The sequence below is a fragment of the Anopheles marshallii genome, chromosome X (assembly GCF_943734725.1).
Source record: "Anopheles marshallii chromosome X, idAnoMarsDA_429_01, whole genome shotgun sequence".
NCBI lineage: Eukaryota > Metazoa > Arthropoda > Insecta > Diptera > Culicidae > Anopheles > Anopheles marshallii.
In genome coordinates this window covers 10,914,227-10,932,011 of record NC_071325.1, presented here as the reverse complement: position 1 = coordinate 10,932,011, position 17,785 = coordinate 10,914,227, and the positions used below count along the sequence as shown (strand labels likewise).

General features: G+C 45.0%; 1 protein-coding gene across 1 annotated transcript; it reads right to left on the bottom strand.

Annotated features, from left to right (window-relative positions):
* Positions 1-644: 644 nt before the first annotated feature.
* Positions 645-16,345, bottom strand: LOC128712208 (MAP kinase-activating death domain protein). Its single transcript, XM_053807107.1, has 16 exons — positions 16,199-16,345; positions 15,779-16,125; positions 14,846-15,706; positions 14,643-14,769; positions 13,116-14,564; positions 12,845-12,904; positions 11,846-12,628; positions 11,567-11,770; positions 11,248-11,487; positions 10,407-10,541; positions 9,592-10,098; positions 9,247-9,519; positions 9,001-9,168; positions 2,172-2,244; positions 2,056-2,102; positions 645-1,418 (listed from the first exon to the last, which is right to left on the bottom strand). Exons 1-16 carry the CDS (start codon positions 16,343-16,345, stop codon positions 645-647), a joined length of 6,195 nt encoding a protein of 2,064 aa, XP_053663082.1.
* Positions 16,346-17,785: the final 1,440 nt, after the last annotated feature.

Below are 17,785 nucleotides of genomic sequence, written 5' to 3'. Positions count from 1 at the left end.
ATTTAAATAGAAGAACGTCCTACGGGGTATTTTTTTCGTTTTATATGCTTTGTTTTTAACCTGAGGCGAAATTAGGGTATACGAATTTATCGTACTAGCTGCTGTCTGCTGTGCTATATACAGGTCGCACGCTGTGTGTATAGTTCAGACTGAGATGCCAACCTGACCATCCGTACATTCTATGTTACTATCACCGCTAGTGCTAACTTACCCTATCCGGGGCCCAACCAAATCTGTCTGCTTAACATTTGTGCACAAACAAAGCGCTTCGTAAATGGAACGAAATGTAGTCGACAACATTAACAATTAAACATATGCGACAATTCAGCGCGTACAGGCGAAAATGCTGAACTAATTCACCTTGAAGCGAGACCCGCTCGTTATCCTACCTGAAGATGTGTATTAATTAAAGCTTATTTTAACAGCACGCGACACCTTTTCAGTTTAACTATATAGATCTCTCTCTCTTCTCTTAAGTTTTTCCTTGCACCAATAGAAGACACAGTGTATATTTGGGTTTTCTTGCCGTACTGGTCTTAATCGTTGTATTGTGGTGCGTTGCATTAGACAACACACATTTTTTGTGAGCCATTAAGCCATCAGATGGAGCCATCGAGGCATCCGCAATTTGCTAAACTACTGCTTTAATGCTCGAACGGTACATTACCACCTGCGTCCGTCGACTGCTTCTGCAGCGAACGGAAGGGAAACGGTTTGGTGGCAGCCTGTCGGGCGGAGGCGGAAGGTTCGATTGCGGAGTACTGCCGCTGCAGCGGTTGCTGGTGACCGGACGCGCTGCTGACCGAATCGGATCGCTGAGAAAGGCTAGTGCGCGGTGGAATTGCTGGCGGTGGACCCCGGTTCGGCACTAGCACCGGTGCCTTGGTCAACGGTGGACTACTAGAAACGGAACTGGATGTGGTGACCTTTGGGCGGGCTGGAATCGAGGGCGGCTTCACCGTCCCGGGGATCGACGGTGCCTTGTCCACGCCCGCTACGTCCTGCTGGGATGTGTTGGAGTGTTTGCGCTGATTCTGGGGTTGGTTCGGTTGCGATTGGAACGTTGGCGGTGGGTGCGACGGAGGCTGCTGTACCGGCTGCTGGATGGTCGGTGCCGTTTGCTTCGGGCTGATCGGTTTACCGACCACGGTTTTCAGCTTCGGCGAGCTTTGTTGCGGAAGATGTATCTGCTGAATTTTTTGCGATTGATGCTGTTGTTGCAGCTGCTGCTGGGGCTGTGACTGCGGCTGAACAGCTTTCCCCGATGGTGATAATCCCACGCTAGCTGGTACCGCGGGTCCGGACGACATTCCCTTTCCAGATGCCGATCCCTGCGTGCCGTGCTGTTGCTTGGTTTGCTCCTGACCGGCGGCGATGTATGAGAATACGCACAGCACAGCATAGCATATTTGATCCGCCTGCAATGAATGTTCGGGGAGGGGTGTAGTCATTAGTTTAGTTTACCCAGAACAGTGGGCATACTGGATCACAAAAGATGCGTGCCATAGGCTAAAGGTGTAATAGCAGGTAGTCAACTCGTTGTTGTATTACATCATACCGATAAGGCTTTCAACCCATCACAACAACGAGTTGACATTAGACTGCCTCTTAATAATTGGACATTAGCATTGATGTTTTATGACCTAATCAGCGCGTAGAACCGGATTGTGGTGGCGCGGATGCAGTCAAGATGTGCTTCGGATCACCCGCTTATTAAACAGGTTCCATAATAGTTTGCTGCACTGTCTAATATATGACTTTTTTTTCTGCAGTATCTAAACCAGCTCAGCCACCTTTTTGTTACGCATCATTCGTTGCGTGTTCATTGAGTGGACAAAGCTATTACTCATCTATCACATTTGATACCTAGTTTCTAGCTACAAGTAGTACCAGGCGATGGCCTACACATTAGCAGTAAAAGTTAAATTTGCAATAAGGTGAAGCAGTTGCTTCTCCTAATGTATAATACCCGGCATCGCATCATTTGACAACAAGCTCAGTTGAAGCTCAAACCTGAGAATAAATAACCCAAAGCACAGCAGCAGCAATACTTACCATCGCAGATTTGTATTTACGCTGAATGATAAGTCTCGTTTTGGGATCTACAATAGGACAGAAACAGATGTTGCTATTAGTTGGAAGATATACGACGAACAAACTAAATTTCTTACTGTATTCCTCCAAAATAAACACTCCTCCTTTCTGCGTGAAGCACTTCCGTATGTGGTTCAGTCGGATGAAGAACTATTACCAATTTCGACAAAAGGTATTTTGGAAGGTGCGGTGGCGGCAAACCGTTAACAACGTCAAACGGATCAAGAGCAGGTTCCGTTGAATGGAGAGAACGGGAAAAGCATATTAACAACACATGTTAATCCGATACGAGCAGGTGCTTCTGCTGATAACTGGTATGTAGCTGTGTGTGTGTTTGTATGTGTGTGTAAGTGTGTGAAGGTTCGTATGTGGTGTGGTGAGTGTAATGTATTGTGCGCTATCTAACTTCAATCGGGTAGAGTAGTAAGTTCGGTACAGTGCAGTCAGTCATAAACGTCCAATCGATTGCATTTGAATTGTTACCGGTCTAGTGATGGGCCAATTTTGAGATTAGCCAAAGGTAAGTTGCAGAGCTATCATTGCGCAACATTTCAAACACAACCTGATGTCCCCATGGGGAACAGTGAACGGAGATTTTCTGTATGGTGTGTATGTATGTATGCGTTGTATGTAAAGGCAAACATGTACATATGGGGAGAAAAGAACGATATCAATTTGTAGATAAAGGAAAAAGCATTGTTATCGGCAGCGTATTTGCATTATCCGCTAATAAAGACTATATCTTTGGAGGAACAAAACAAAGAGTCTAATGATTGGCTCTGTTGTAATACGACACGGTTTTTACTCAAAAACAAAAACGATAAAAACAAAGCATACAACTACCAAAACTGCTACCATCAGCATTCTAGTTTCTAAAACTTGGAAGCAAAATATTGAACCACGAGCACGAGAGAGAAACGAAAAACACACGAAACCAATATCGCCAAATCGAAACAAAACGAAAACATAAACTAAAAGAAAGGAAACGCAACTGCGATCGTAACAAGGTCGGAGATATCCTCCGATTTGGCCTACGGAACTACCGGCAAAATGAGCGTTGTAGTGAATTGGTAATGGAGCTGAGTTGTTGTGTGTATGGTTCGTAACATAACTAGCTTTATGCTACCAGTGTGAGGTAATGGAAACGAATAAAAGCTTCATACAAGACCAAGATGTACAACGAAAAAGAAAAAAACGATGAAAAGAACGAACCGAAAACAAACAACAAGAAATTGGCATGAAACAGAAATTGCGCTTAAAACCAAAGGTACCAAAACGTAACTTCCAATTGTTGTTTGCGTTGTTTTTGTGTTTTTTTTTATAGGAGAGTGGCGACGCACATTAAAGCGCGTCTAATAGCGATGAAGGTGATAACGCTAAGTGTCTATGTATACATCTATGCATATATCGAACATATTTATGAGCAAAAGAAGATGCGCTTTTTTATATTAAATTTGCCTACGAACATAAAGATCAATTACACCATTCGATAAAACACATGTCCATATTGCGAAACTGGGAACATATTATCATATACAAACAAATTTACTTGTGAGATGGTCTTCGAAAACGATCGGCACTAGAAAATTAAAAGCTTTTGTGTGTGTGTGTATGTTTTTTTTTCTTTATTTTCTTTTAGCTGTTTAGCTCGAAAACACTAAACATAAAATGTTGGCACATATTAAGATATACGGACCGATAGTAATAAAAAAATATTGGCACACTCATTTTCGGTTTTCTAACTTAGTAAACAAGAACGACAAAATAAAACGTTAGAGAGAAACAAACAAAAGCTGCTTTAAACGAATAAACTGCACTGTAGAGATGTTTTACAAACGGAAAAAAACACAATTTCTGCATGGATAAGATGACATTACACTGATGAGCTAAGATAATAAAACGAAATGGCATTATAATTTTTTTCTTTCACCCTTTACTGCGTGAAAAATATACAGATTTTTTGTTCCAAAACAAATAGAAAAAAAGTAACCGAAACCGATAAAACACTAATTTGCAAATGTTACAATCGTAAACCAACCAATTCGCATTCGTTTTAATAGGGAGAGCAAACACTTGTAACAGGATTTATTGCATGTTTAGGAAAAAAATATCGGGATGTGCATGCGATAATACCATTACCAGAAACGCAAGATAAAAAACGGAAACAATAGTGTTTTTTTTTGTTTATGTGAGTGTGTGGTTCTAATGAAACTTAATATAAAAGGCTCTATTTTAAACCAGATTTACTTGCTAGGCTTACTAAGCTCGTTTCATAATGCAACTAGTAGAGAAACGGTGTAGAGGGGGAGGAAATTCAGGGTTGTGAAGGGTGGGGTGAGGGGAAGGAGGAAAAGCTGACTAAGAATGTAAAAGAAAACCACCTCGTAAAGAAACAAATCGTCCTTAAACATCAAACAGTTGTAACAATGTAGCGCTCGGCGGTTGAACGTTTTTGGTGGTGCCGAAACAAGTAAATTTTTATTATTATTTTTTGTTGTGTTTTCGCACTGTCAATTTTCTAGAAAGATGATTTTGGATTAAAATGTAAGTTGTGGCGGAAATATTTTGAGGGAACGGTATAAATTTACCATAATAATTGTTACATCGACGTTCAAAAAAAATAACCGTGAGCAACAGAAGCAAAGTAATACAGAAATGCATGGTTTTCGGAAAATTCCACGTTTCGGGGAACAATGGGAGTGAAAACTCGGTATAATAAATAAAATAAAACAATAAAACAAAACGCATACGTATGAAATGCACTAATCAAATCGAGTGTGGAGCTGATAGGGGGATAAGATAACAGCAAAGTAAAGCTTCTTAAGTAAGCTTTATGTAGTAGTAGTAGTAGTAGTAGTAGTGGTAGTAGCTTATTCGACAGGTGGTCAATGTATCATCCAGCATAATATACTGTGACAGACGTGTGTCATGTGTGTTATTTTTTAATTTCTATAGGAACAGCCAGGCCGTATTGCTAGATGTGTGTCGTGTGTTAGTTGAAGAACAAAACTAAAGAAGGAAAAAAACACAAAAAAAACGTTTGAGCTAGTCTCGTGGTGTGAAAGAGAAATAGTGTGGTTAAGGGGGGTAGGGAAGAATCTGGGAAAAGAAAAAGTAGAGGAATCAAACTTATAAATAATGAAGCAGTAACAGAAAATGAATATACATCGTACATATAAACAGCAACAATCAGATAATTGCCTACATCGTTAATTTTGGGTGAAGAGGGAAGGGGCGGGGGAGGGGGGTTTGGGACAAGGAATTTAAGTTTTGGAGAGTATTTTCCTTTTTTTGTTGCTTTTGGCGTGTACATTGTGAGTGAATAGTGTAGCGAAGGGTTTGTTTTTTTTTTTTGTAGCAAATGTCTCACTTATTACATAATTAGGTTAAAATAGAAAAAAATGTAACTGTACCTCAAAATCCTTTCCAGCAAATGAGTATTAGTAAATGTTTGAAAATGATCCGGATTTTTTTTTGTTTTTTTTTGCAACGTGTTTCATGTTTTTTTAGTTGTACGTATGACATTTCATTTTATTTGTACGATGACGATCAAGGTTTTCAGTATTTTTTTTAAATGTTTCAAACATTGTTCGTTTCATTTCATAGTTATCGAAATCATCATTAAATGATTCGACAGAGGTAAAAAAGGGGTAGGAATAAAAGAGAAAGGTAAGAAAATCATGATTAGTGAAGTTCGACAATAATTGCTCTAGTTTGGTTGTTTTTAATGTATTATTTCAGTTATTCGGTTTGTTTAAACAAGGGCAATATGTACTCTATGATGATGATAAACTATAAAAAAAAACCTATTGCTGTTTTGGGGAGAGAGGAAGAAAATCAGTACAACTGTACTGTTCTGCTACTATGCTAGCTACTGGTCCTCTTGTATTTTTTTTCCTGTCTGCAGTAGTTCAAGCTAAATCGTTCGTCCAATAGAGCAGGAGAGCAGGGGGACAGAAATGATATTCATGAAAAATGCAGTTTTATTCAACCGAAGATACTCTTTGAAACAGTTGGACAGCGGTTTAAAGGCAAAACGATTAAAGAACAGATGGAAAAAGGACAATGAAACAGAAATAAATTAGAAAACAAACGCAAAGGTTACGCAACAAAAACACAGTAGAGATTCATGTAACTAAAAAAAAAACGAATCCGCATACACTCAAGGACCATCTCAAAAGTCTTTGTAATTTGTATTCCTCTCATTTTTAGCGTAAACAAATGACTCTAATGCTTTGGTACGTTTTGCATTTTTTTGTTGTTGTTGGGAACGCAGAGGAAAAACGTGTTATTTCGATAAACAAATAATGCGGAAAAACAAGGTGCTAAAGGGCAGAGAATAATTCGCGCGTAAGAAGAACCTTCCGAAATATTGGCAAAATTTTCTATCCATCGTTTATCGAACTCCGGTGTCGTGAAGTGTTTTGTGGCGCGGGTAGCTTCGTATGAAAAAAAAAAGATTATAACCAATATCCAAAACCAAAGTATCAAGAAAAAGACAAACGGACAACCAGAAAACCGTACTCCAAACGTTTGTTCAAACTTTTGAGAGAAAAAAAAAACACAGCGAGAGATAAAAAAATGGCGATTATTACAGCGACAGATGGAGACGATGCAATGACCAATGACCAAAAACAAACTTCAAGAAATGTCTTTCATGCGTGTTATTGTTAAACACGGTTAAGAATAGTGAATGCTGAACAATGTTTTCATAGCTCTGAAGCAAAAGGAACTCTGAATTCTGAAATCTCTCGAAGTCCACACAAAACTGTCCGGACCAGTTGAATGTAATTGTCTTAAAATTGTATCCCAACAAAGCATTAGGGCGATACAAGATTGTTTAACAGAACCAAATAAAAACACCACTGTATGTTATATTATCTTGCAGATCTCGTTTGTAGCATTCCAGTTTGCGATGAACCGAAAAGATTTAATAGCAAAGTTGCAGATTGTAAAAGAAAAAATACTTGACCGCTAAAATCAATCAATCCAAATATCAACAAAAATAGATACCCAATAAACATATCTTGTAAGGATCTTAAACAAAGACAAACGAGATCAGACATACCAAAAAAAAAAAGAAAAGGTTAACGAATCACAATTATCTTGGTTGAGTGTGCGTGCTTAGTAAGAGTAGCCCAAAATGCACTAGCTGTCATAAACAAATGCAAGTAAGCGGCGAGTAAGAGACTGGTGATGCGTATATATAAGTAAATGTAAGCAAAACAATATGATCAGTTCTCTCTCTCTCTCTCTCTCTCTCTATCTCCTCCTGCCATCTCCTGTCACGCTTTCTGCACCTTCTGCGCTTCACATCTGCTCCTTTACTTTAGAGAAATAGGACGCCACTCCTGGGGGGATGGAGGAAATACTTGGGATATACACATTAGCACACAACTAGTGTGGAGAGAGACCATAAATGACTACCTCGATACTGAGACTGCCGTCCAAGGTACAGTTGTGATAGATACTAAGGATAGTAGAGCACAAATGAAGGGTCTGTAAAGTTTGGCATTAACCGTCACACGGAACGATTGGAAACACACACACAGCTTGGGCGCAGCGACTGACTAAAAGCTATAGTATAACATCCGAATGTTCATTCGTCTCACACAAGTGAAGATCTGGTTTTGTAGTATAGTTACATGGAGGAATTCTCATGGTAGTAAGTGAACTAGATTAATGGTAAAGAACGTAAAACATGCGCAATAAGAGTTGGAATATCAATGCTATAGTTATATGGAACCGAAAATGAAAGAGGGAAAACAAATCAAGTCGGTAAAACATAGAATATATAACGTTAACATCTACACGCAAGTTTTGTGCTTATTATATCGTTCGAGTTATGGGAGAATAGATAAACTTGTTTGTCAAGAAAATTATACGCAATAAGGTACACACGAGCATGGGTGAATGGTACTGGAGTAGTTCGTAACACGTAGTTACTTCATTTGGTTCGCACCGCGACGTGAGGGGTATGCACAAGACGTTTCTGATTCGCCTTGCCAGAGAGACGGTCCTTTGATACGTCAGACAGTAGATCAACTTTTATCGCTTAAGATCCGTACCTGGGCGTAGAAACGTAAACTCATAACCGAACGGATAACCGAAATCCAAAACCAAAACCGTGTCAGTACGCAAGCAAACTCAATCGAAACTCAACCAGTAAATGAAACTCTAAAACCAAAAACCAATGAGACAGCGAAAAACTGAACTTAAATGAAACGTAACAAGTGAAGAATTTTTGCATATTTTGGGAAACCTTTAGTTTTACTGCACGCTTTTGCAATGTTCCTATCTCCAGGCTTTATCCAGTCCAAGTGTGCAGTCCCTTGTGAGGTTCAACTTCAACTTCTGAATAATCCCACCGAAATGAGATGACGCTTGAAACAGTCCTAAACCTATTTGCTTTATGTGATATCAAGGTCTGACTCGCAAGACCTCGAGATGTCAACATTCGTCAAGCTCCTGGGCGATCCCTCTAGTACTATTCTAATGCATAGAGCTGTTTATTCCAATACCAGTACAGGTGATCAAGTACAGATGTTGCACAACGTATATAGCAATGTACTGCTTCGGTAAGGTTCGCGGGATGTTTCGGGTGTGTTATGATGGATGTTACTAATCATACTGTTTTGGATAACAAGCGACACTAGCTGTCGGCTATCGGTTGGGGGTTTCCTCAGCGATAAACACAACACTCGACATTCACAAAACGACGGATCTGACGATCCGTTTCATTTTGCATGGTACGAGTACGGGTATGATGCATGTAATTGGTATACATTTATAAAAAAGAGAATGGATGAACGGAAACGAGATCAAACGAAACGGTACAAGCTAAGAAAGAACATACAATTCGGGTGTGGCTAACAGGTTGAACTATGCGAGCAACATTCGGCTTACCTTGCTATTGGCAAACAGCAGTCCGACGCCCTCAAGGCACACCTGCAGCAAACCTCCCTCGCCAGTCGTCATGTCCTGTACCGGGAACTCACCTCCCAACTCTGGCGCCTGGCCAGCGCAGCCGCTGCGTTCCATCGACTCCTTGATACAATTGTACAACTCCTTGCACTGTGCGCCCCCCGCATGTGGAATAATTCGAAGTTAATTCGAGGAACGTCCGGTACGTCACCAGGGCGCCGAACTTACCTTCCGGGTGTAGTACTTGTGGAGCTGGGTTTGGCCACCGTTACGCTGCCACAGGCAGAGTACCTTCGTTTTCGGCGAATACGTCATGTTGACGAGCCGTTCGAACCACCATCGTTCGGTGATGCTGCCATTGACCGAACGCAGCACCAGTCCGTCGTCACGCACTTCAATAAACCGGAGCGAACCGCTCGCATCGATACCCTGATGTACGGTGAAACTTTGTCGATGCAGTAACCGGGATCCGAGCGGCTTCAGGTCGATGTCGTTACCATGCTGGCAATGGAACGGAGCAGTTAAAGTACGCCACACACTGTTTGAGTGGTCATTTATAACGCTTCTACCTACCAGATTATTGATCTGATCCAGCAGCAGGTTCACTTCCTGCGAGTAGATGAAGCCTATATGGCTTTTGCCGAGCAACCGACGCACTTTCTTCTTTATTTCCAGCTTGTGCACATTCAGCATGACCAGAATTGCGGTAAGATTGTACAGCATTGTTGATAGAAGCCGATCCTCGTCGTGCTCTAGCCGCTTGCGTTCGGACTCGGACAATGCCTTGTAACGCTCCATCATCTCTCCAGGGCCTTGGTCCATCCCGATCATGTCGCGCTCCTGACTCACCGCGTCCAGGAACGCATCCTCCCAGAACTGCATCTGATCCCAAATGCTGGACCGATCCTTTCCCAGCAGACCCTCGAACAGATACACCCGGGGCGCATCCGGTGAAGGTGACCCGGACGAGGGAATCAAACTACCACCGGTGTAGCGGAAGCCGGCACTTAGTGACGACTTGCCGGAGAATATACCGCCGGCCATCTTTTTCGCGTCTTTCAGTGTGGAACTTTTCGGAAACTGTAAGTAAAATAAGCGAGATGCCCGTGAATAAAGTAGTCTGTAGGTGGGCCTCAAGACCCTCAACCTCAAGAGCCTGAAATTCCCCGATTTCCTGGTAATTTTTAAAATAGTTTTTTAACCAAATTAGTTCGTTTTGTTTTTCGCTTAGTAGACATGCATTTCCACAAGACACGCACACACACGCACACGCTCACGAAGATAACAAACACAAACACGCAAAAGAGTTGGTTGGAACGGAAGATAGCAAATGAAAACTGTGAAGAATTGCCCGTCTCGCCACGAACACGTCCACAATCGATACTTACCTTCTCGTACTCGGTATCCGACACAGTCGACCGGCAAGAAATGGAGGTGGCCAAAAAGTCACCGGATTGCTGTTGCGGCAAAACGTCACTAGCGACAGATAATGTCCCAGATGAATCTTGCATCGCAATGCTACCCTGTGGTGTAGAGGTGAGGAGACATAGATTTCAAGCGTACACATATAGATGTAGAGAACTTAAGGTTAGACCAACGGTTAGTGAGCAACAGGGACCAATCGGACCATAGTAGTATTGGGTTTTTTTCTGGTCTAAAACAAAACAAAAAAACTTTACACAGAGCGTAATGAAACAGAAAATTAACTATCCAAAACACACACAAACGTACTTTCAGGGCATTCGTTTCAAATCGGTTTATACAATAATACAATAAAAAAAAAATACAACAACAGTTAATGCTTCTTGAAAAAACCAAGATGTACTACGCTTCGTTCACTAAGGCAAGTACGGCTAAATACTGCGGTTGCGAGCCGCACTTCTCACACTGCTGAGCTGAGGTTGCGCCATCTCACCAAAACCTCCAGAACACTTTAATTAGCATGGTGTCAGTTTTCGACAGACAAGATCAGATCCTACAGCAAAACTTAAACAGGAAAAAAACTGCAGTTGGAATCTTGTTCTGAATATCTTTTACACAGCAATAGCAAACTATTTGTACAGCATCTTGTTGTATCAGTCGAATGCTACGCCAGATGCGTGTTCACATTGTTTAGCCAATGTACAACTAAAACCAAAAGTGTTGTGTCGATAACAAATAGATAAAACGAACGTAGTGAGCAGTGAAGGAAAACATAGTAGCGAATTGCCTTGCCAATGTTCTACCCACCTCAGAGTCAAACGACGTCAACTTGTTAAACAGCACGTTGCGTTTAAGCGACAGCATGTCTTTGAACATCTCGGACGTCGATTGATTATCCTGTTCGTTCTCCGACGGATGCCGTGTTAAGGTGACGTGGTCCGTGTTTGCGTTGGAGCTTTTGCGCGAACTACCCAACATCCAGTCGGACAGCTCCGAAGGGCTTTGCGGTGACCGGAGATTCTCTCGACTGCCCATCGGGCTGACGCTCTGGTGCAGAAAAATAAAGCAAGGGTGAAATAGGCGTGTTGCACGACTGGTGCAATTGCTAACGCATCGCTCCGCATACCTGGCTGGATAGTAAACTGGCGGACATATCAGAACCTGCACCTTCGGTTAGGTCCTTGCTCCAGTAATGCGTGTGTGCGATTTCCATCATCTGAAAGACGGACGCCATCCCGCCGAGACCAAAGTTGCCTATCGTGTGCTCCAAACCGTGCGTGATGGCCACTAAACACTTTAGCGTTCCCTTGTACACCGCTTTCGAGACACACTGATAAGATGGAGATCATTGATTTAACCACGTGAAAGCAGCGGTGGAAGGTTTTGCTGGGAAACCCATACTTACGACATCGTCTATGTGATCATCAGGTCCGATTTTTCGCTCGAGCGTCCTGTTGAGTTTCCCCAACACCAGCATACGATACGATTCATCCTCCATCAGCTTCTTGAGACGATTCAGCTTCAACCATCCAACACCCTCACCGGCCAACACCTGATTTACCAGATCTTTGAGGAAGGTTTGATTTTCCGAGTTACTTGTCGACCGTTCGGCGTTCTGTATCCGCTGGATCTCCTCTTTCGTTTGCTTCGGACCAGAGTGTTTGATGAGCGGGTTGCGCTCAACCAAACCCTTCCGCCCGGGGAACGGATCGAACGATAGCTTCTCCTTCATTTTGATCTGCTGTTGCTGTAGCATGGTGGTGCCACGCTGCGAATCGCCACCCTGCTGTTGATGGTGTTGCGGTTGCTGATGTTGCTGCTGCTGGTGGTGCTGCTGTTGGTTTTTCTGCTTGCTGCCGAACAGGTCGGAAAACATGGAGGATGTAGATTGGGCGATGCCGTTAAAATCGCTGGTGATCGAGGAAAACAGTGACTGGTTGGTGGTGGCCACCGTGTTCGACGTCGGGGAATTTAGCGACTGCGGACCGGAGTAGGGTCCAGTACCCTGCTGCAGTAAACCCTTCTTCGCTGCCACTTCTTTCGCCGATTTGGTGAGATCACCAATGGTGGATTTGCCAACGTACGTTAGATCTTCGATCGTATTCTTGCTGACGCCAGCCGCCTGCTTGGATGCTTCGAGCGCCTGTTTCGAAGCCTCCTCGGCGGCCTTCTTTGCCTGCAACGTAAGCTGAAAGCAGATGCGATGCACATTACACACACTATGCAAGTTAAAACACACAACACAACAAAAGCTCAACAAAAGATCAAGCACACTAACTGTCAATTGGTGACGCCTCAACGAAGGCGATCGAGTGGTTTTTTGGCGTTATTCGCTAAGGAACCGGCTTTATTATTGCTAGCAACTGAATCATAATAGAGAATAAAACAAACAAACCAAACACACCTGCTCAAGGGGAGCTAGAATCTTGAGATCTTCTTCTATTTCCTTCGCCTGCACTTTGAACTGAACACAATCCATAAATGTAGAATTTTGAAGAGAAATGACAATAAAGAGGGACAGCGTGCAACACAACGAAGGGTAAAGAAAGACAGAAAGAAGGAGAGTTAGAGAGAGGAAATTGACGTTAAATCATATACAATCGAAGTACTCCTTCAAACGGAGACGATTAGATATACAGCAAGTGTACAGTGACGTATGATGTCTACCCGCCTACCTTATCCATCTGAGCCAACAGCCCGTCCTGGCTGCTTTGTCGCGTCGTTTCCCTAACCAGCTCCTTCGCCTGTGTCGTCAGCACCTCGAACAGTGAGCCTTGCGAGCTCTGGCGTTGCGAACCAGCCGACCCAAGTGACGGTGGGTGGCTGCCAGATCCGGTCGACCCCGAGCTGGATGTGCGTGCGAGCAAATTTGCGCCGCTCTGCTGGCGTGCAAAGTTGGGCGATATAGGGGGCGGTATCTTACACAGCTTCCCGCTACGTTTAGCTCCCGCCACGGCCTCGTGCGATCCACCGCTATCCTTCGATACGATCGTTTTCGGTGTGGTGGTTGAGTTCGAGTCGGACTCATTCTCGAAACTACCGTGCTCGCGCTCCGGCTTCACTACCAGATGCACCTCATTGCGTGTCTTGGGGTTGAATTCAAACTCGGAATCCCGGTTGAAGCTGGGCGAGCTAAGGTCCGACTGGCTGGAAGATGTCGATTCGGCAGAGTCCGGTTGCTCCGCACCGCTCGGTTCCCGCGGCTGGGGCTGCATTCCTTCCGGAAAGCGCAACGAGCTGGGCGGTCGATAGACGAGATGGGGGTCTAGGTTCGACGACAGGTTCTTTGGTGCGACATGATGATGATGATGGTGTTGATTGGCGTACACCTCGTGCAGACTGGGCGACAGGTCGGATGATACGATTTCCGACACAAAGTCGCTCAGCGACGAGTACGACGAGCTGGTACTGTCCGCACCATCCGAGTCGGAACCACTCTCATCCGTCGGTTGACTCTCGAGGCGCAGCATGCGCTTGAGTGCCACACTTAGCGAACTACCCTCGTCCCACACCTGAAAGCGGATAGGGTTGAGTGCGTGTGCGTACCATTTCGGCTTATCGCCGACCTGCGCTGGATCCAGCACACCCGTTTGCACGCGAAGAAACGCTACATTGGAGGGCGTCAGTGACCACTCCGCCAACCACTCGACCGCCTGCGTGCGTGCGAAGCGATTCAGAAACGCGGACGTACGGGGCCGGGAACGCAGGAAGCTGTTAATCTGAAACGCGACCACCGGGCGCGGGTACAGCCGCAAGATCCGTGTGTGCTCGGTGAAGTTGGCGAGCGTGTTTTGCGAGTTAAAGAAGCGCACCATCGCAACGCGCGTTGCAACATCGACCGAGTCGACGTCGGCACCAAAAATCAGCGGATTGGCAGTGGACGGCTGCCCGACGGGACTCGGCTGTTGGGAAGCAACGGTTGAACCCGGTGCACCTGCCGAAGGTGGGGCACCAGCGGATGATGTACCGCCATGGTTCGATCCATGCGATCCAGACGATTGAGGTGCCTGCAGTGCTAGACCGGTGGTAGCATTCGAGCTACTGAAGCTATCGCGCCCGTTAGCAGCTTGCTGGCGATTCGGCATTGATGATGCTTGGTTCCCGGTTGTCATAGAGTTGAGGGCCTTATTTGCACAACAAATGAAACAACAATCATCAGACATCGGAACAACAGGTAAAGCTTCAGAATAGAATTCAGATACCTGCTTGAGGTGGTTCTTCAGTATACCGCCTTCCGGTTCCGGTAGCATTGGTATGGTCTCCATATCACCGGAAGCCGGCGTTAACTTGTTCGAATCTAGATCAACGAGCCAAATATCGTCCGGTAAGCTGTGGGGTAGAATGGAAGTAAATATAGCTAGCTCATGAAGCTACACCTGCATCATTTGCGCGAGCCTGCTCCTACCGAAAATTTTTCTTGTACATCAAAAAGGTCGCTGGCAGTCCGATAATGTAAGGCGTGGGTGCAAGCAACAACTGCTCAGCGCTGCCCATACACGTTGGTAAGAGTGGAATCACCGGGAACATGTACTCCAGCGGGTAGATCAGATGCACGAACGCCATCACGGACATCGAGAGCGCGTTGTAGTTGCGCGACTGTATGATGACCTTGTGCTCCAGCAGTATTAGCGTCAGCACCCGCAGACATGTATCGACCCCCAGCAGCTCCAGCGGCAGATGCAGCGGAAAGTCGACCAGCGTGAAGCGCGTGTGGTCCGGTAGTGCGAACACGAGCGGTTGATAGAGTGCAGCGGACAGGACGTCTACCTCCACGCGCGTTGAACCCGGCACCGGTACCGGCGCTGACAGTAGCCGCAGGATCCAGGTCTCGATCTCCTGCACATCGTGCAGTATGACCGAGCTGGTCGACTCGGACGCTTGATTCGTCAGGACGTTCCAGACACTATCGCGCACCGATGGCCGCGCGGCGCCAACCCGTTTCGGGCTGCACGAATCGTTACACGCATCGATGAGCCGTTTCAGAATGAACAAACATTCGCGAAATATCGTTAAAAATGGATGGTGCGACAGTATGCAGAGCGATGTCAGCGAGTGGTTGCGGACTTTCGATCGCTTGCGGGAAGCGCGTGGTGAGGGCGAATGGCTACCACCGGACTCTGAGTCTCCGGACGGTCCGACCACCCCCAACAGTGATTGATGGGTAGTTCCGTAGTTGGTGCTAGCGTTCGGTGGATCCGAGTCACGCCTGCTCGGACAATCCCGGTCGGAGGAGTCGCTCGGCGCTATGTTGCTGCTCCGATAGTCGCTGTGGGTGCATCAATTGACATCAATTAAACCAATCAGTAAGCTACAGTCAACTCGCGAACTAGCGCATTACCTCGAAAAGGCAGAGTCGGAACTCTTCTCCATGCTCTTGCGCCAGGACTCGCGGCGCAGGGAAGAATTGGGTGGCTGTTTACTATTCGCTGTGCCCGAACCGACACTCACGCGGGGTAGTGATTTTTCAATTGGACGATAAAAATTCACACAGATACCGTACCGCGTCTTGCCCGAATCCTTATCGGTGAGGGTGAACACAAAGGATGTCGTATCCCGAATGGCGGATCCCGTCCGCCGGGAACCAACACTAACGCATCCCTCCGGCTGACAAAAGTACACCATGTCCAGTGGCAGCGGGAAGTCATCATGGTCCATCGGTGGGTAGCGTCGCAACAGTTCGGGCAGCTGTTACAAATAGAACCAAGCACGCACGCACCCGTTAGCTGGCGGGGACAATCGTGCGCAGCGTATTACCAACCTGCACGGACGATTGGCTGGCAGAACCAGAAGCCGTCCCGACGTTGCCAGTCCCGGAGCGCGCCACATGCGTCGTACGCGCCCCAACAATTGCCAGATAGTCGATCAATCGTGGGCATAGCGAGTCACGTTGCTGCTGTTCGGCCATGGTGAACGTGAGATCACGGGCTCCTGCTGACGTCAGACGTGCGCAAAGGGTAGTGAATCTCCCCCACAGGAGCTGCTAATGCACAGGCAGATAAGCGCCTCCTGCTAGATTCGCAGTGCCGTGCGTCGGTTGTGCTGGAAGGTCGCTAAATTTATGTGAAGAGGCATCTATGCCGTGTGCACTGTAATCGACGATATGTTTTATCCGAAAGACAAAAAAAGAAAATGGGGAGATATACGTAATGTAAGTCGGCTTTGACGTGACGACCTACATGGTCATCTGTTAGTTCGCATTTATCAGCACACCATCGGGCTATTCTTTGCACTTAATTGCTTCATTTATCCCCATCTAAAAATATACTACCTGTCTGCTTCCTTTTGGCATTATAACCTCAGAAGCTCTTTGCATCTCTTTTGATATCATCGTACCACGTCTAGAATCGAAGCTGTAGTAGAGGCAATTTGTTCTTTCTTTTTGCTCTATTACCCCTATGTACTCTAGCTCAGAGTGGAGTTCGACAGCATTGGTGGCGTTCACAACCATTGTTAGGTAATAAAGTGCCACGTAGTGTGTGCCCTGCACGGTTATGTGAAGGACAAACTCTTTGTAATCGTTAGATTATGATAGTTAGTCTGTGTCACATTTCCAGTACTAGTTTCTTAATGTCTCTGATGAATTCTCAGATACCTTTAGATGTCTTGTATTTGAAACAAACGAGAATTCTTGCATAATGAGACAATACAATATTCGACATCTTCTTACACATGGTGAGTTCTCCATCAAGCGAAAACGGCTTCTTTTATAAAGACCTCAGGTGGATTATTGTACAATCGAAACTTTTTTACCCTGAGGCCCGTCCGCCCTTTTACGGCTATAAAAAAACCCATAACCTCATCTGAGATGCTCTTCTCTCAAATGGTTCTACAACGATGAATGCCCGAATCGTTTATTGCGGAAGCGTTCAAGGAAGAAGAACAAGTTTAGCAGAATTTTCCAGGGTCATTCTCTCCACGAACACAAGAGAAAATCGTGCAACAAACAACTGAACTAGCTCGCAAGAATTTTCTGTTTCCCCGAGTTATCAAACAATACCGTCAGTATTCCGATTCTAAGCTCTCGAAGAATTCGTTCGTTCTGCCATTTTGGTTTTATTCGAATCAAAGGGCACTGGATGACCATCTTTTCCGACATTTCCGACACATCTGTCTACAACTTGTTGAAGGTACGCAGCAAACCAAGTTGCGAAAACACAGATAGCATCGCGTACAGGTTCCCGAGAGATTTCGCTCCGCGTTTAGTGCTGATGAAGTGTATTGGATACGCGATTATCGATTACGGGAAACTCCATGCAATGACGTCGGTCAGCTAAGGTACAGTGCAAAAATCGATAAAATATAGAACAATGTCATCCACGTGGTATCAATGCCCACGCAAACAAGC

Excerpts from the sequence above, each read along its gene's own strand:
- LOC128712208 (XM_053807107.1), bottom strand. The coding sequence starts at position 16,345 with ATGGCCGAACAGCAGCAACGTGACTCGCTATGCCCACGATTGATCGAC. Across the intron at positions 12,905-13,115 it reads TGTTGGCTCAGATGGATAAG|TTCAAAGTGCAGGCGAAGGA; the intron begins GTAGGCGGGTAG and ends GATTGTGTTCAG. Across the intron at positions 1,419-2,055 it reads GTAAATACAAATCTGCGATG|GCGGATCAAATATGCTATGC; the intron begins GTAAGTATTGCT and ends CATTCATTGCAG.